The sequence below is a fragment of the Dermacentor andersoni genome, chromosome 2, assembly GCF_023375885.2.
Source record: "Dermacentor andersoni chromosome 2, qqDerAnde1_hic_scaffold, whole genome shotgun sequence".
Taxonomy (NCBI): Eukaryota; Metazoa; Arthropoda; class Arachnida; order Ixodida; family Ixodidae; genus Dermacentor; species Dermacentor andersoni.
Window position 1 is genome coordinate 90532989 of NC_092815.1, and position 19883 is coordinate 90552871.

The 19883-nt window shown below is 46.1% G+C and overlaps 1 protein-coding gene across 1 annotated transcript in view; it reads right to left on the minus strand.

Annotated features, from left to right (window-relative positions):
- Positions 1 to 4120: 4120 nt before the first annotated feature.
- Positions 4121 to 19883, minus strand: part of LOC126541978 (phosrestin-2-like) — a 375838-nt gene continuing 360075 nt past the window's right edge. The window contains exons 11-12 of the mRNA XM_072286138.1: positions 18404 to 18499; positions 4121 to 7835 (exon numbers count right to left, since the gene is read on the minus strand). Coding sequence (XP_072142239.1) covers positions 7502 to 7835; positions 18404 to 18499 — 430 coding nt within the window. The 3' untranslated portion in view covers positions 4121 to 7501. The remainder of the gene's footprint in view (positions 7836 to 18403; positions 18500 to 19883) is intronic.

Consider the following 19883-nt stretch of genomic DNA (forward strand, 5'->3'; position numbering starts at 1 on the left):
CTAACGAGACGGCTGATATGTCGGCGGCACGAAGAAAAGGGAAAGCATGCAATGGCGCGGACTTTCCATTTTCATTAGTTTAACTTAATGCATAAAGATATGTAAATATTAAGATGCAGCGCAAGGGCACGAAAAATTAGCTTGGTGGCGTATGTCGCAATTTTTCTTCAAATGATATTTCATATCACCTGGATAAGTGTTCCACATCTTAGAGTCAGCACAAGACGAAACCGAGCAAAGGGAGGAAGACCAAAGAAGCACTGGTCCGATTGTCCTCTCATAGAGAATTTAAATGCATGAGGCGGAGTTTAAAAGGCTTAACGAATCGAGCGCAAGCGCATCTTGCAGCCCTCTTGTGAGCCCCGGCCCCAGCCCAAGTGCACCTGTTCGCTATTTATCATGCGGCGTAGAATTTTCCTTTCCGCTGTTCTAGCGCCATTACCTGTTGAGTAACTTCGTTTCCTGCAACGGCCTACAAGCGAGTGTCAGTTCCGCAAGAAAAGACTATCAGCAGTATAATGCCTACGTTTACTCTAACGGAATACAAGAAATGTGTCGCGTCAGCGTCCAATGGTCCCCGTGGAATTTAATTTGATACTAAAAAAAAAATTAAATTATGGGGTTTTATGTGCCAAAACCACTTTCTGATTATGAGGCACGCTGTAGTGGGGCACTCCGGAAATTTCGAACACCTGGGGTTCTTTAACGTGCACCTAAATATAAGTCCACGGGTGTTTTCGCATTTCGCCCCCATCGAAATGCGGCCGCCGTGGCCGGTATTTGATCCCACGACCACCTCAGCTCAGCAGCCCAACACCATAGCCACTGAGCAACCACGGCGGGTTAATCTGATATTGTGCAGTCAGACGGAAGATTCAGTCGAGCGCCTTTACAATACAATGACCTGATATAACGAAAGAATAATTATGTCCCGGTTCTATTGTGAGCCGCGTGGTGCACGACCATTCCTGCATAACGAATGATTGCCAAGGCCTCGAACACTTCGTTATAAAGGCGTCCAACTGTATGCCTTAAAAACACCATAGTTTCTTTGTTTATATGCGGAACATTCGTGCATGGTGAAATCCTCTCTATCGTCCAGCACATTGTGAATGTGCTGGACTCGCAATTGCCGCAAGTGTGGTTGCGTATGTCCCGGGCATACGAACGGTGAGAGTAGTTCCGTGTGGCAGTGCGAGAGAAGGGGATTTCATGATATGTGACTGCATAAAGGCACACATTGTCAGAGTATTTGGATCTGCTAGGCTGTAGTGAGTGCATTAAGTTTCTCGTAATGACCGAACTTTAATTTGTACATTCATACACGCTATAAATGGAAGTGCGCATTATCGAGAACAAGTTCCTTGCTATGCGACAATTTAGGTAACTGCATGGATAGACATGCCTGCATTACGTAACCGTCATCTTCATTCTCTTTCCATTCTTCTCTCTTGTTCCTGGTTGCCTGTTCAGTCGTCCTGCATGCGTTTCTTGTCCATGGTGGCACGTTCTTTAACCCGTCAAATGACTACACCCGAACTCTCGATTCATCCAGTGCCCTCCAACACATACTCTTGACAGAGTGTATAACAAGGAGTAAGGGTATAGTGTGTATACGCAGTGGTTACCTTCTGGTCGGTCAAGCTGTCATCAATTAGTCGCCCTTACCTGATGGGCCGTGGCGTTGCAGCCGATGGGCCGCTCTGCAGTGAAAGGAGCAAATGTGTATCGGCTTAACGAGTGACACTGCTTCAAGCGCCATATATGACTTTTATTAGTGAACTTGTTGACGATGACGATGCAAGCGCGTTACAGTAAGGCTGGTAAAACAAAATATGAAAGCTCGATTAGCCAAGCATTGTGGTTAGATGAGATTCGCGCACAACAGTGTATATACGTCTCCGTGAGTGTATTCTTGCGAGGAACTGCTCTGGACAAGGGGGAGGGAGGGTGACATTCCGTCGATGACGTCATTTATCAGACACATCGTCCCGTCCAGTGTCGTCGAAACTCACAGATATACACGCTACCACCACTTCTATGCCTTCTCGAACCATGATATCTGATTGAAAACGTGGCACTGCTGGCAGTAAGTATAGTATGCCCATAAGTGATCATGCAGACGCACTCACCTTCGACTAATTTCTCTAAAGCCGCCGGAAAATTGTCTTTTAGAATTTTCAGTCTCCTCTCTTCCTATGGGCTTACTCACAGTATCTTACTGATCTTACCCACTACCCAAAGTCGCTGTGCTGGCGTGAGGCTGTGCTTGCAATATAATCCTTGATGTGTGGGTGCGACCAAGTAAGGAATGAGAAAAAGTGGATAAGGAGCTTTAGCTCGAACCTGCCGTGGTAATAAAGCAATAACAGTTTTTTCCCAGTAAATGCGACCGTCTGCAGATGTAGAAGTTAGCAGTGGTCAGGAAGATATCGTTTCTTCAGTGTGCAAACTTTGTAGCATTGAGAGATTAGCTGCTGAAACGAATGATTCATTTGTAACACGCGCTAGAAAGACTATATACTTTATTCCCTTAATTTATCATATTATAGGCAAGACGTCCACTGCTGCTACAACAATAAGCTAATGTTAGGATCACGGTTGAGTCTCTACCTCATAATTGTGATGTTCCTTGCAGAATATTCAATCAGTGAGCAACGTGACTAGAAACTTTTCTTACACATCCGCCGGCTCTATCCCAGTTTAAGCAACGCCACCAACCACGAGCACTTGTAGTTCATTAGCTGTACTGATTTAGTATCGCACTTGATGACTGTGATGCCAAGGCTCCTCGCGAATGTATTCATATTCGTAATTGAGTTGTTGAGACATTCTGAGAAGCAGCTTTTAGGTTAACTTTTCAATGCAAGGATACTTTCCCGCTGTTGAAGTGTAAAGTGTTTGATTCAAGCAACCTTTTATGTTGTGATTTATTGCTGAAATCTTGGTTATATAAGTAACTGCCGAAAAATGTCTCTCGATATTCGGTGTGTATGATAACCTCTTGTCTTCCTACGACATCAAAGCATGCGAAAATATGTAACCTCAAAGCGGATGCGCTCACACAAGCACGGCGACTTCCATCGAGTCATTAAACGGAGCTAGAGACCAGATACGTTTCCAAGCTTAGCGAAACCGTGATTGAGGTGAGTGTGTGCAAACTGCTATCAGACTGAATGCTCCCTGCAGGTTTGTATGAACTTTTGACAAGGCCTCCAGTTGATATGGTGTAGTCACAGCTCAGATGGCTCATTTGTTGTGTCAGAACAGCTCCGAAGCGACATACAGTGGAGCTGTGGTTCCTGATAAAGCTCCTGATAGAATCCGGTGTTCTCCCGGGGAAGGTAGCCAGGCGATTGAAATTTTGGTCTTAACTGACGATAGAGAAGTCACCCCGAGGCAAAACATAGCGTAGTAATTAATCAGGGGAGAAAGGATCTCAACAATATATATATATATATATATATATATTTATATATATATATATATATATATATATATATATATATATATATATATATATATATATATATATATATATATATATATATATATAAAGATCCCCTGAAATTTGTTTCTCTGGCAGACATATAAGAGCAGACGTTGCTCAGATTACGCTTCCTTTCCGCATTTGCAGTTTTCTCTTTCTGTTATCCCCATAATTTCACCGAAAGTTCATACTTTACTCCTGATTACATTGACTTTCATCGCAGGCAGTTGAATACCAGATTCAAAGAACCAAGTGGCATCTCAAATTTTATACATTAATAGAAATGTTGCAGCTTAGCTCGTTATCTCTGGAGTTCGAGGTATAAGCGTCACGAGGGGAAGAAGCCCCTGCAGCGAGCCACCTGCAGTAAGTGTCACAGTCTCAGAACAACGACAGTGCAGTGTCACAAGCCAAGAGACTTGGGCTCCCATTTTTCTTTTCCCACATCAATGTGCAAAAAACAGGTTACATGGGCACGCTTACCACCAACAAGACCAGCGACATGCTCAACACATCAGCTAACCATTTCCATATATTGTAGATGTGTACAAGCTATACACCTCAAATCTGTACAGTGCGTATGCATACACATTATACTCGTACAGTGCAGTATATTATTAGCGGTGGTAGTAATGGTTGTAGTAAGTCTAATCACAGCACAGCCATCCCAAAAACAATCCCGAGTGCAGCGTAACTCGAGCGAACCGCGCACAACGCTTCCTTCTCGCGAAACGTGGGTGGTAAGCGGCGCGCGTGCCGTTCGCCTTCCTTACATATCATCCCCGCCATGCGGCGGTCGGCTCTCGACAAGACAGGCAGCCGCGTCACGTCTTTGCTGAGAATCCAGCGCGGCGCCACCGCCGGGTGACAGCCGAGACAAGCCATTTGCTTTTGTACATGGTCGAAGAAATATCGCCGCGCGGACCGCCAGGGTCGCAGACGGCTGTTAGGCACCTTAGCGCCGGACGCGCCGCCGAGCGAACCGCGTGCGACCGAACTGCTTCAATGTCACCCGGGGGAACAGTTGCGTCAGCGCACTGGGCCTGCGTTCGGGGAAATGGATAGGGAAGCACGCACACGCGTTCCTGCGGTCACGGATGCCGCCAACAGAATGATTTATGAGGAGGAGGGACGGTCTGCATCGACAAGTAAGAGGCGACCGACTAGAACGGGCCGTATAGTACAAGGTGCTTTAATATGCCGTGCGCGCTCTCTCCATCTCTGCGGCATACCTTCTTTGTTGTTGTTCTACGCCTACCAATGGTGCGCGCCGGGCAACTTTTCTCATTAGCCGAGCGACGACGGCTGCTTGGAATTTGATCTGGATGGGAGCAAACGCTGCTTGTCTGTGTTTTTCTTTTTTTTTTTGCCTTCCATGCCTGCACGTTGACGCGATGCCATATGTGTTTCGTATCAAATATAGAGAGCGGTGGTCACCGGACATCAACGCGGCACGTGGTTTAGAAATGTATGTACACGCGAGGAATCCTGCGGCCCCTGCGACGCGAGGTAAAAAAATCGAGAACGGAGGGAACGGGGCAATGGTCCGCTTCGTGACTCACATACATATGACAGCAGCCTGACAGCAAGCAAGCGCGGTTCGCGTAATGATCTGCTTGCGCCATTGTTAGGTTAATCTTTTTTGTTCGCCTTGGCGTATGCACCTATAGCACCCCGTTGCTGCAGCATGCGTGCAGGCACTTGCAAAATCAGCTTTGCGCTATGCCTCCCGCCGTTGCTTAAATAATTGCGGCGACGGTTGAGGGGCAGAGAGGGCGGAGGGGAAGGGGGAGGCGAGAGTACGCCAAAATAGATAACTTTTCGGGAAGCAACGCTGCAACAGGAAATTGCGTGTGTGAACGACCTCTGCGTCCGGAAAGCGCTGAATGAAACGGAGTCGCGAAAAAGAGCGCGTGGCTCGCTGTCTACTCCTGCGCACGCTCGGCGATCCCCTTCATTTGTTTGCTCTGGAGAGAGAAAGTGAGATGGCATCGCCTGGCTGGTGTAGCAGCGGCTCTCTAAATGCAGGTGTGAATGTAGCGTCAGCGTTGCACACTCAACTCAGACCAAAGTGGCAGCACCGTATGCAAAATGCGGGGTATCGAGCTTGACACGATTGTTCCCGTAGGCTCCATACTATTTCATAGTCGGGCAGCTACACGAAACGCAGTTGATTTCAAAACACAACACAAAGGTTTTGTTCGCAGCGCGGGTTGCCTTGCTACGAATCTGTTGGGACTCTTGGCAAGCGATCGAGAAGAAAAACTGCTACTTCTCTAGACAATGCTTAATGAAAGAAGCCCTGGAAGGGGGCTTCTTGGCGTGCGCATGTTTCAGGTGCGTGCTTCTTCGGTTGCCGGATGCCTCGAACACAAATACAAAGTTACAGCGAAGAGTACTGAGAGGGCAGCTGCGATAAGCACGTCACATTACATCACGAAGTACGTTACGCATGGTCCGGGGACGCTTAAATAAACATCCAAGCTTAATCAAAACAGCGCCGCTACCCACTCATTGTCTTTCGCACCTCATAGCAGCAATCATGATACCGTTCCGTAGCCGTTTTGTCTTCGCTCTTATCCCAGCTGTGGCCACAAGCAAGCGCTTATCACGGCAGTTACATGTATGTTTATATATTTTGGCACAACGCGTCGATGACAACATAATCACCCGTCGGCTACGCCCATCACCGAAAGCCTTCATCAAGCGTAACCATCCTATCGCTCTTTCTTCATCTGCGCTAGTCCAAGACTGCGTGGTCCCCATAAGCTCGTGTTAGTATGATAAAGATCACAAATCATGGCACCGGGACAACAACGCGAGGAAGATAAACAGCTATTCACAACGAACGTAGTAGAACAAGATTGCCTGCAGAGGCAGCGCCTCTGCGTGCTCACGTCAACAAGAACTGGAGGAATCCGCAAAAACGACAGTGTGCGGTAGTTTGCAGCTCCCTTCTGGATTCGTGCTGTAGTCGAAGCTTGTCACTGACTCCACAGAGAGTTCGCGAAAATCTCGCTGCTTTGGTGCAAGATAAGCACCATCGAAGGACAGAAAACAAAGGCATGCACCGCTTCAGCATTTAACAAGCGCCAACATGCTGACATTGGTAGGATATTCTCGACTCGCACGAGTAGCGAACACATCGTGTCACCAACAGCACAACAAGCACCAAACAAACAAACAAAAATTCATTCGCGGTATTGAACAGCTCTTAAGACGGCACAGAAACATCGAGAAGCTTTTAGCATACACGCGCAACTATGGAAAGAATCACGCCTACGTAGCGAGCGCCCCAATTGGCGCAAACAGCTTAGTACAAGTTCGCAGTGCGCGCGTATTGTAAATCTCAGTGCCTTTCCAGTAGGAAGGATTCACTTCGCGCGACTGCGCCGAAGAAATCGACGCCTATACAGCCTTTCACAAGAACAACACGCAAGCGCGGCTTTGCAAAGATGTCGCCCAAGGAGCGTTATCCTTGCGGAGCAGGGCTTGCGCAAAGAACAGCAAGTTTCCATAGGAGCCGAAGCAGGCCAACAATACTGTGATTGCGATTGTTGCCAGTATAAGTCTTTTTCTTCTAACTTCTAACCATGACGAGCTCGCCGGAAGTAAATAAAGGCAGCTGCTTGCCTACGTGAGGCAAGCTCAAGAATGCAGTAGACATTTTTCTCGCTACACAGCCTCAGCTACGATATCTTCTGTTATCGGACGCCGACAAGTGCTTCTTGATGAATGAGCTGCCAGATTCGGTATGCCCTACTGAATGTTTGTCGTGAGAGCCTGCAGCAGCATTACGAAAAGCAGAGCATCACACTTGCTGGAAACTGTCGCGTCACGAACGACAGGAAAGTACGAGTCTGACGGGGACTCCATACGAGGCAAGGCTGTTGGGTCTCGGAGCATTTCTGCACCACTGGCACGCTCGTACCGACAGGCGCGTGCGCTGGCCACAGACGAGCCGCACCGATTCAACAAGAATGGCCACTGCTTCCCGTAGCCTCCGCAGCTTCAGTCGCTGCTGGTGTTGACCTCGTCGAACTTGCGGACGAGCTCATCTTCGCAGTAGGAACCGGCCGGAGTCGCGGTCTCAGTGGGGCTGTCGCCGCCAAGGACGTCCACAGATCCACCGGGACTGCACTCTGGCGGTCCCTGCAGGACGGCCGCGCCCGTGCGCGCCGTGGACTCGGCGATCACCTCGTCGAGCCCCGTGGCCGGCACGGGCTTGGCGCTGCTGGACGACGTGGTGGCCGCGAGCGTCTCGTCGGGACTCAGATCCACGGGCGACTCTGCGGGCCTCGGGTGCATCAGCAGGAACGGCACGAAGCAAGCCATCTCGCCTCGCCTGAAGAGAAAAGAAAAAGAAAAGAAAAAACCCCGTTGTGCCTTTACAAAAGTGGCATACGACTTCCATTGTGTTTATATTGATTTTATGCTGGTTCAATAGAATTTATTTTGAATGTAATTGGATTTAGTGCATGGCTTTTGCGAGGGTGATGTGTGAACGTTCCCTGTTGAGAAATTTTGCGTGATCCGTAACCGTCATAGAAAATGTAACCATGGTCACTTGGGAGCATGGGACCGTGCGCGTATTGGTGAGCACGGTGGAGAAAACGAAATGAGGCAATTCGCGTAGGCTGCGATATTTATTTGAAATATATTGTGACTAGACACCACTGGAACAGTTGTGAAAGCAGCAACAAGCACGCACCATCCGAAGATTTTCGGGTTTCATGACGCGCCTTCGTTCATTGAGTATTAGTTTGTATACGCAAAAGAACGTTCAACGTCCACCTAAGCATACTTGTACATCGGAACGTTCAATAATCCAGTGACCTCTGGAATAGCAGAATGTTCGCCGGCCGGAATTTCTGACAGTTCTTTCCTTACCGAAAATCCAGGATTTTTGTCCGAAGCAGATTGGTTTTTCGAACTAACTCTGCCAACAACAGGTTCATTGGGGGTACTTATGAACCTTTCCTGAACGTCCAACATGATCCCCGCATTCCGGGTCAGAGCTGTGCCCGTGCATTCAAGTTTCTCGATGATGTAGGCTAATAACGTGAAGTGAGCGCACAAGTACGCTAAGTCACCTTCAAGTGTATTGTTGCGTACAACAATTTGAGCACTTCTCACAGCGATGGTCTAGTCTGCTTGCGCGTTATAAACAAAACGAAGTGAGGACAAAACACGGGAAAAGGCGTTTTTTAGGCACTGAAAATCCAGTGTAGGCATCAACATAGAAGTAGGAATTTATAGGCGTGATAAAAGTGCCAATTAAATGTTTCCAGACCCATAGTTTGTGCTTATATGTTAAACAGGCACAATAAGGTACCCTTTGGCGGGTTCCACGCAGCACCTGATATTTATTGCAGCCCCACAGCGCGCCACGTTTCATTATGGCTGCATTTTGCTTCTCATTCATTTACATGTTAACTTAGTGGGTGCTTGAGTAAGTCTTTCCTCCGTGTATGTATACACCGAGGTAATTATATTGCTTGCCGATGGGTATGGCTTGCTGCCGCATTGCTACTACGCATTCACTCGTCTCTTCATGAAAGACCGTAATTCCCGATTTCTTTGGGCTGAAATTCAGGACTAGATTTGTCGCTCCGTTGACACACATTCACAAGTCTCTGTAATCCTTTTGCGTTGTCCACTAGTAGCACTATGTCATCCGCATACATCAGACCAGGTACCCACTTTTGCACCCTTTGACCATTATGAATGTATGATAAATCAAACATAATTCATTGTTTCCCAGTCGTCTTTCTATGCCCTGGTGTTACAGCCAGAGACACTCACGGCCATGGCGATGAATGAGCTGAACCGTTCGCTTTCTTATTGTGCTTAGAAGGCACGATATCAAGCGCGCACATGTGCGAAATAGCCTTGATACGGTCGCCGTACTGGAAGTTACCGAGTCGCATAATTCATTGCAACGGAAGAGTACGTTGGCGTATCTAGAGGAAGGACGACTTTCCGTTCAAAAAAACCAGTTGTTTATAAACAATAATGAAGAATGTATGCGCTCAGCGAACGATCAAACAGAGGTTCACCATACAAGGTGATGCATATTTGTCACTGAAAGTATGAAATTAAGTAGTTTTTATCGCATTAGTTTAAGCGATATCCTTGTTCCCCCTGCATTTGTGCTATCTGTAATTAGCGGCAGTTCATGAACTTGTGTAAGTATTAGCAGCGTGCCTGTGAAGTGCTGTTTTTTTATTTATTGATATGATATAAGGAGACGTTGGCGCACAATTCAAGGCGCCGGCTGCTCCTTATATCTTGGGTGGTTCCGTCATACATCATACAGGGTTCAAGATTGCATATCTAATAATCTTTTCACACAAGCATCAGGACTTAACACGCAACGTTTCCACAGGAAGACTATGACGTGAGGAGCATATGATACATACAATATACGAGGTAAATGTCTCCACACTTATATAGATGAAAGTCTCAAAAGTACAAACGATACTGTCGCCTAATAACACATTGTCTAGTCAGCGAGTGGTACATACATCATGTAAATGCATTATCACATACAGTCACAACAGAACAGTCAACATAACATAATTCACAAACAGATGCATATATACAGTGACATTGAAATGAAGGGAACAATGAAAGCGCTAATAACGTCCAACAATGCCGCTGTCTTCAAGGAATGTCTTTAATGCTTTTAAAGCGCTCTTCTGCAAAACCGTTGTTGGCCAAGGGCCCAAAAGTTTCCTTAAACTGAAAGGTCTGCGTTCTAATTTAATTAGCGCTGATTTAAGTCGGCATCTTGGTGTGTCGTGATGTGGGCAATCTAGAAGGAGGTGATATATATCTTCGTCTACAAATCCACAATCACATTCGGGGGTTTCCGCTCGGCCAATTCTGTGTAAGAAATGAGTTGTGTAGGCAGTGCCTAGCCTTAATCGATGAATGAAGGTTTCCATAGTTCTGTCTAGTGACAATGAAAATTTGAATTCAATAAATGGATCAATATGGTATAAGTCCGACCTGTTAGAATTCTGGTCAAACCAAGTGTTTCAAGACATCTTGAAAGACGTTGTGCTTATAATGCAGCGTAATTCATTCTTTGATATTGGGAGCGGAGCCGTATCAACTTTGAGGTGCGCTCGTCGTGCTGCTTCATCGGCTGCTGTGTTGCCAGGAATGTTGCAATGCCCTGGTATCCACTGGAATGCTATTGCATGTTTCGCTTCGCTTGACTTTGTGAGGTTTTTTAAGTGTTTCATATATTATACAGTCGCTGAATGTTTTCCCCTTTGTGCTGCAGAGTGATGTTAGAGCCGCCTGTGAATTGCTAAAAATTACCTATTTTTGTGCATCTCTTACCGACATTATAAATTTTATCGCACATAGGATTGCGAACAGTTCAGCCGTTGTGGACGAAGTCGCACGAGATAACTTAAATGATTCTTCTTTGTTGAGGTGCGGTATCATGAATGATGAAGTTGAAGAGGTTGCTGTACTGGAGCCGTCTGTATAGACGTGTGTGTATCCTGAATACCGTATATATCTGGTATAGTGCTAGTTGTTGAGCAGCTTGAATGAACATGTCTCTTTTTCTGAATATCCCATCTACTGACAATTCGATTTTCGGAACTGTAAGCAGTCATGGAGGATATTCGATGTCTGAGTTCCAAAATTCATTTCTTGGCAATATGTGAAGATTTTCTTGAATTTTCATATGAACATAACTTCTATCTCGTTTCATTATGTCTAGAGCCAATGGGTGGTTTTTATGCTGGGTTTGAAGGCGGAAATAATGCCGGCATGTTTCTATAGTTCGCATAACTGGAAATGGTGATTGGCGAGCCTCAGCTATTACAAGAGAACTAGAAGTCGCTCGTGGAACTCCTAGACAGAGACGTAGTCCTCTAGCTAAATGTCTTTGAAGTCGCTCTTCTGACGTGTGGGAAAGTTCGTGTAAGATGGGCGCGGAATACGCAATTTTTTGTCGTCTTAATCCATTGTAAACGGTCAGCATGGACGATACTGATCCGCCCCATGATGTGCCTGCAAGTCTGCGAAGTAGAGTCACTATGGCATTGACCTCGTTTTCGAGTTTTTTTATGTGGGGTGCCCAGGATAGCTACCTATCAAGTATTATGCCAAGAAATCGATGCTGTGTGACAATCATTAGAGGGTGTCCTTTCAGATTAAGAGTGAACTTTTTTAACTGCCTCCGAGTGAAGGGCAATACAGCTGTCTTTGCGTGTGATAGTACCATTTCTCTCTCTCTCTCTCTCTCTCTCTCAAAAATTGGTTGATGATATTTATGCCGTCTTGCAATGCCATCTGAAGCAGTTGAGCATTAGACCCAGGTGTCCAAATACACACATCGTCTGCATACAGTGAAAACTTTAACTGTAATGGCAGTCTTCTTGTGAAATCAGCCATGACGCAGTTAAAAAGGAAGGGGCTGAGTGCGCTTCCCTGTGGTACTCACTGTTTGACAACATGTTCAGCACTCTTTCCTTCACCTGTCTGAACAAATATTTTGCGACCTGATAGAAATTCAGAAATCCATCGCAAGGACCTGCCAGACAGACCAAGCTCCAACATGCTTAGCAGAACATGAACGTGACTAACAGTGTCAAATGCCCTCTTGATGCCTAGGAATACTGCTATAGTCATGTTTCCACGTGCACGCTCGTGCTCCACACAGGTTACTATATCTAATATTGCATCCATTGTGCATCTCTGTTTCCTAAACCTACTAAGTAGTTGGACAACACATTCGTTTCATTACACCACCATTGAAGTCGCGCGTCAATCATTTTCTCCATTACTTTGCATAAACAACTTGTCAAACTAACAGGGCGGAAGGATTCAAGGCATAAGGGCGTCTTACCAGGTTTTAAAATTGGTATGATTCGAGCGACTTTCCAGGAGTCAGGTGCAGTATCCTCTATCCATAAGTTATTATACATGTCTAAGAGAGCATTTGTACCTGTCGGTCCGAGGTTTCTTAGCATATTGTACGTAATGCCGTCCGCCCCAGCAGCGGACTTTTGGCGACATGATGCAATTGCACATTGAAGCTCGCTTAACGTGAAAGTGTGATATAATTGAGGATGTTGGGCCCAGTAGCAAGCAGTAATTTTTCGCTTAGCCAACACTACTGAAATATCAAATTCTGCACATTGCGATGAAAAAGCAGGTCTGGAAATAAGCTCACAAAATTCATCTGCAACTATTACTTCGCACGTGTCCCGAGCTACAGCGAGAGCACGAAATGGGAAGCTCTGTGTTACAGGTCCGCTTAAAGAACGAATTACTAGAAAAATTCGTGGGACAGACGTGTGAGGAGAGAGCGTGCCGCAGATATCGCGCCAGCGCTGTTTGCCTAAATTTTCCATTCGTCTGCGCATTACATTGTGTATTTTCTCAGCGTTTCTGTATGCTTCTAAACTTCCGCTCCGTCGGTAAGCTCTTCCGGATCGGCGTCGGATGGCTTTTAGGTGTTCATATTCTCCGTCAACTGCAGCACAATCATTTGGAATTGGGACTTTCTTTGTGCATATGTTCATATTATCCTGCAAAAATTCTGTAAATCTTTTCACTGTTGCGTGTTGATTAATTTGATCCGTTAGGCGGTACCGAAAAGCTTGCCAGTTGGTTAGTCTGCTGTTACGCCTGATATCATAGTGCATGCTAGGGTGGTTAACAAGGATGGGAAAATGATCACTTCCGCGCGTTTCCAGATCTGTTGTCCATCCCACACCATTCACTAGATCATGTGAACACAGGGTAACATCTATGCAGCTTGAGTAATTATATCCACGAAGGAATGTTGGCGACCCATCGTTTAAAACAGTCAAGTGCATTTATCTATGGCGCACTCAATAACGTTACCCCGTGCATCACAATGATCACTGCCCCAGATGATGTTGTGTGCATTGAAGTCGCCACATATAAATACATTAGAATGAGCTATTTTGAAGATACCTACTAGCGCTTCTACTGAAAGCCGGTTTGAATGTTATAGATATAGATTAATCACTGTTATACAGAGCTTGCCAAAGGATACATTACATGCGATGAATTCCCGGAAGTCTGAATCACTGGACTGTATTTGATAAGATGGTACGTCCTTTCTGACGCATAGGAGCACTCTGCTAACAGCACCTTGACGAGAAGTCTTGTATATCACATAATTCGAGAGGCGAAAGTCGTCATTGATTGCCACCTCTTGAATGCAAAGTATTGGGAAGTTGTATTGCACAAGCAGTTTATGAAAGTCAGCACACTTCCTTCGAAGACTGTTGGCATTCCACTGAAATATGGAGATTTTTGTAGCGGTTATTCATGTACTGCCTGCCGCAGTTTCGGCCCGGATTGTTGACACTGTAGTGCTTCTAGAGGCAACAAGGCTTTCACTTCTGGTAGGTTGTTTGCTTCCGGCAGAGCAGATAGGATTGCCTTAAGAGCTGCGAAAAGCATTGGCAAAATCAGTTGTGTCACCGATGCTGTGGTATGTTCGTTATTAGCTGGTGTTACTTCTGCAGTAGATGCGTAAGGTACTGAGAGAAATGTGTGCGAGTACTGGAGCTTTCTTGTGTATTACTTTCTGCCTGTTGTCGTCTGGGTTTCCGTAGCACTGATGCATAAGACTGGGCGCTTGACTGTGATCCTCTTGATTGGTCTCTTGATTGCACTGTTGGTTGTTGTCTAGAGGAGGGATAGCTTGTTGGTGCTCTTGGCTGTGGTGGTTCCGGTGCCCGTTGAGGTGGGTGATCTGGCTCTGGATGAATAATCTCAAGGTTTGGTGCGGGTCCATTGCGTCGCGGTTGTCTTCCATTGATTAGTTCATGTCGACGCATTCGTGCCGCTGCTTTTTTCTGAGGGCAGCCTGAGAAGGAGGCGGCATGGTTCCCTGCACAGTTTGCGCATTTAGGTTGAAGAAGTGACTTGCACTCCTTGTGGTCATGATCTTCTGAGCAGATTTTGCATCGACGTGTGCTGCGGTAGGTTTTCGCCATGTGCCCAAATCTCTGGCAATTATAGCAGCGAAGTGCTGGTCCTAGGTATTCCTTGACAGGGTGACTGGTGAAACCCAAGTAAATTCTTCCTGGAATAGGGCGATCGTCTCTGAAAGTCAGAATTACAGCGTGAAGTGGATTTGACTTTACTGCTCCATCTTCTTGGCGGGAATACCTTATCTGTCTACGTGCCGATATAACTCCTGCGTCTTTCAAGAAGTCTAGGAGTTGTTCGTCTGTATACTGCAGAGGCACATGGTTTGCTTTCCCAACGTTTCGCGTGGATGACTCTGTAATGAAGGGCTTGACTTCCAGGCCGCCTACACTTGAGAGCATCAAAAGGCGTTTCGCCGATGCTAAGGAAGCAACGCTGACACTGAAAGTTCCATTTCTCTAAGTCCTGAAAGACTGTACTTTTTCTTTGGCAGCGGAAACTATTTCGGCAGACGCTTGGTTTGGATTTACTTGCCAAAAAGTAGTACCTTCACTTGTTGGGCGAAAGACAACCGGAGTGCCTTCGGCTCGCTTTTTCTTATACGTGACCAAAGTAAATGGTGCATCTTCACACATCTCTTCTTCATCACGTAGCTCATAATTCGATGTTGTATCGTCGTACTTGCTGTCTTCTATCGATGTTTCTTGCTCTCGGCTTCACCGTCAGCCATTATTCCTGAATTCGCTTAAGTTGGTTCCGAGTTGTGGAGAACCAAACGTGCCGGCTTTATGAAGCTTTGTGACGCTTGCAAGGCCCCAGGCTTTTCATTACGGCTCGTAGCATCACTCATATGGCTTGTTACGTTTGGACCAGCATAAGGCTCGTGACGATGTTCTCGGCTTCCGACCACCGTAGCGGCAGGGTAATAGCCAGGTCCTCAAAAAAGAAATGTCGTACCTGTAAGGCGCCTGGCTCGTTGAATCTTCACCCGACGTCTTGTTAATCAATCGTCGTCAACGGTCACCGCAAATGTCCAAAAAACCAGAAAACTCAGGGCACCACATAAAAACAGCGACGGAACAGATACACTTCTTCTTCTCTGCCCGTGAAGTGCTGTTATTTGTGTAACGCATGTGTACGCATCGCGTGTACTCTATTTCTGTTAAAGAGACTTACAACTGGCCAGAATGTGTTGTGAGCCGTTGATAGAAATGAAATGAACATCACTTATATTTATAGAATCCAGCACGTTGTTCGCGATTTGAGTAGGAATTATAATTTTAAGCTCGCAAAGAAAGTATCATGATGATGGCGATGATGATTTATTGGCATCCCCTTTAAAACGGCGCGGTGGCAGATATTCACTTAGCCTGGTTGATTTACTCAGATATACTGTACATTTTTGTATGCATCTCTTTAATCTATTTCTCTTCCTCAAAAGTTCTCTATCTGCCTTGCACCACTACCTATGCCTGTAACGGATCCGGTCGTATCAATCTATGCCCCGCTTTTTTCCCACCAATACTCTAAACGTCTCTTGCTTATCTCGACTGCTGACCAGCTGTTGCTTCCGTCCACTTTAAAGCCAAGCGCTTCTGGAAGATGCGTGTTACCTCCGGGTCTCACTGAGTGAATCCCTTCACATTCCATTCGGATGCGCTTCGGATTTTTGCTGCAGCGTACACACACCTCATCATGTTACGAATATTTGCTCCGGTATGTTCTTGTCGTCAGGCAATCAGCTCGGACCTCATGTAGCAAAAAAGGCACTGCCCTTTGCATTATCGTACAGATTTTCCATTCTAATTTCTTTTTTTCCACTCTTGTAAATCTCCATGGTCCTTTTTTGTTTTGTTTCCATTCTTTGCATCCAATTCTCTGTCTTTGTTTCTCTCTCTTTCAGAGGATTCCTGGCTGTCTGTTTACACTTTCAATTACCCTGTACTTGGTTGCCGACTTTCTTGACCACTTCCTCCATTCTGTGTCCGCGCTTGCAGGTACGTATACTTGTGCACTTAAGCCACCCATTTATTTTTATCCACGTTCCTGAGTCTTCAAAACTTCAAGGTCTTCAAAACTAAAAAAAATAAAACAGTAAGTGGCGGTGAAATCTTGGTACATCAAATGTAATATATGAGATTACTGTACTTAAGTCGGCTGTTGTGAAAAGTACAGCATGCTTATTGCTTAAAATTGCAGTTAGTATATTATTAGATGCTTGCACTTTATTCTATGCGTATTACGAAGTAGATAGCGTCACAGGCGCTTCACAATCCCTGGCGGCGCACATGCTGTTGTACGCGCGCGAGTTTGCGAGTAAGTACCCAGAGTTGTGTGGCCTCTCTGTGAGATGTAAATACCATCGACTAGCAAATGGTTGCAAGCACTACAGTGTTAGTACACGCGTGGCTACGGCAACACGCTGAACCGCGTATCACGTGCGAAAGCGTCGTTTCGCTTTCGGGGAACATTACTTGGCTTGGCTAAAGAGCGCTCTTTACTGCTTAATGGCAAATACGGTTGGACCGGAAACCATAATAGCACCTAGCGATTGGTGTATGAAGAATTTAACACTTATGAAAACATGAATCGCAGGAACATCTGCTTGATAAGCGAAGTACTTTCTCACAGCTACGACCGCACATGTCGTCTGCCTCCCACTAACGACGGGTATAGTCCCTATCGCGCTCACCTATCACTGTTTTCAGCATGCTCCCAGTGAACGACTACATCCTCACAGAAGATCGAAAAATTCTGATAAAAAATGTTGCACGGCGTTTTTCGCCTTAGCACCTAATGATTAGGCACTCTGACCGGTAAGCTTTCCATGACACTAAAAAAAAAAAAAAAAAATGGGTACCATAAAAATTGTTTGCCAGTCCCTTTCAACGTACAGAATATTAGTGTGCGCTGTGTCATCTGCTGTGTAAGCCAAAACGAAGGGGCCAGGAACCTTTGTAAAACCATTCTCCCCGCGTTTAGCCCCACCTCTGTCTATTAAAGACGGCAATAAAGTTGCCGTCTTTGATTGATTGAAAGATTGATTGATTGATTGATTGATTGATTGATTGATTGATTGATTGATTGATTGACTGATTTATTGATTGAATGAATTGATATCGTGTGCTGTAACCAAAAGACTAAACATTTACATTGCGCGCCTTGAACCTGCCGCGAAATATTGTCGTAAACATTTCTTTCCAAGAAATATGTTATTTATGACATTGAGCTTAGCCGCCACTGGGGCATTGAGGCATTTTTGCTCACTGCATTTGTTGAAGCTCCGAGTGAAAAAAAAGGAAAATTACAGACAGAAAAAAATAAAATGGTTTAGCTCTCTCTCTCTTTCTATTGGACATTTATACCGACATTCGTACATTCGTATGCAGACATTAATACTGTGTTGAAATGCCGCGGGAAGCGAACTACAAGCGCAGAACTTGCTTTCCCGAAACAGAACTGAAAAAGTAAATAAAGAAAAAGAAAGGTTGCGCCACGGGGTTGGTGTTCACGTATGGTAGAAGATCGGCGACCTCTTTTATTTTTCGCTCCCTCCTGAATAACGCCGGTAGGATGCAGAATATGTTGACTCCGCACTGCACTTCCTCGTTCCTTTATTCCCGCATGTTCCAATCTTCTGTTGGCAGAATGCCACATTCTGGGGGTTCTACACTACTCTTGCACGGGGTATTGCGTAACCAGCTGCGCGGCTTTTGCCGAAGCGCGAGAACTCTATCCTCTTATCAATCTTTATGGGTTTGACTGCCAACATACGTTCCGAAACTTATGGGGGTTCGTTATTTAGGCGCCATGTATACCGTCTGCGTTGTTTACCGCGCTTGCCTTTAATCCGGCCGATGGCGACCTCGTGCCGTTAAGCTATGACGCGGCCGAAATGAGCCATGCAGCATCGAAAAACAGCCCCGCCAGAGGGCTGCGGGAGCAGTACCCTAGTAGCAGGATTTCACTCACCCCGAAAGGGAGCTCAGCGTGCCGAGATAAACTTTCACTTTCGCTTCGTAGGAGACGACGATGCCGAACAGGTTCTTCCTGGCTTGGTCCGAGATGCTGCGAGCAGAGTAAATGAAGGCGGGGTCGTTAGCGTACGCCAGTTTTCGATGTACGCTTGAGCCACGCTAAGCTAAACACGCACACGTGGCTCTGCCCGCATCGTTGAAAACAGGCAGCAGCGAGAAAGATGCAGGGCTACGCACTCCGCGTTGGGGAAGAGTATCAAGTCCTGCCGACAAGCTTTGCCGTCGGGGCTTAATACCGTGCCAAGAGATAAAGATCGACAACATTATTGGACACTTCCACGCACAGATCAGTGCTTCGAGGCTCCGCTTTATTCTCACGCGTTTTTTTTTGTTTTTTTTTTAATCCGTGCATTCCAAAAGTCGTAAACTTAGGAGCGTATGTACGAAGTTTCGGGGAGTCTCGTCTATGGCAGCAAACACGCGATAAAGAGGCTCACCATACACAACACTCACGCTCTGATTGCAAAGCCTGTTAATTTCTTAGCGCTGGGCCTTTAGCCAAAAAGAAAAGAAAAATAAAGTAAAAAAACTGGCCGACCGCTCCTCGTTTACCTTACAGGTCGAATAATTGACTGATATTTAATTACTTTTAGGGTTTAAACGTCTCTCTTTACACCCACCCCCCCAAGAAAGAAAAAAAAAGAAATCAAAATATTTACCGACGATTACAATACTTCATAATGCAAAAATTAAGCGCAGCTCTATACGTGTTTTCATTTCGCGGTATATTGGCTGACTCGGACAATCTGTCTTGCGCGGCACGTTGCAAACGGAGCGAAGTGTGGCGTGACTGCCTCGCCAATTGGGAGACCGTGAGAGGCAGCGCGTGGGTGACGCGCGGGCGCGATTCCCAGCAGCCACCGCAGACATATCTCCGCACATGCAGCGTTTTGTTTCTATATATGGTATCGGTAGCGTCGTCGGTGAACAGACGACGCGTGCTACTCTGGTGCCATCTCGTAGCTATCGTCGCCGGAGAGCCCTTCTTGCGCGGCACTCCGCTTTTCTTCCCACGCTTTCGCCATACCCTCCTCCTCCGCTTTCCACGTCATGGTTACGCTGCACCATCCTCCTCCGCTTTCCTTCTCGCGCTCTCTTGATGTCTTTTATCCACCCGCTACGCTCCGCGTTCGCTCTTTCATGCTTCGCTGTGCTCGCTCGCTTGGTTACGCCGAGGACGCCGACGCTCGCCGCAGCAACGTGCACCTAAGAGCTGCGCTCCAAAAGGAGTGAATCCGCTTTTTGGTTATTCCGGGATTCGGTTTCCTCGAAATTCTGTGCAACTTCAAAAGCTGATTGTACATCGTCCCCTCGCTTTGACGTTTACCTTATCTTCAGTATTGCCGAAACCCACAGCCTATGCATCCTTGCTGCATATGGGTTTGTCTCTACCAGCTTTCGTGTCGGGTGTGGTT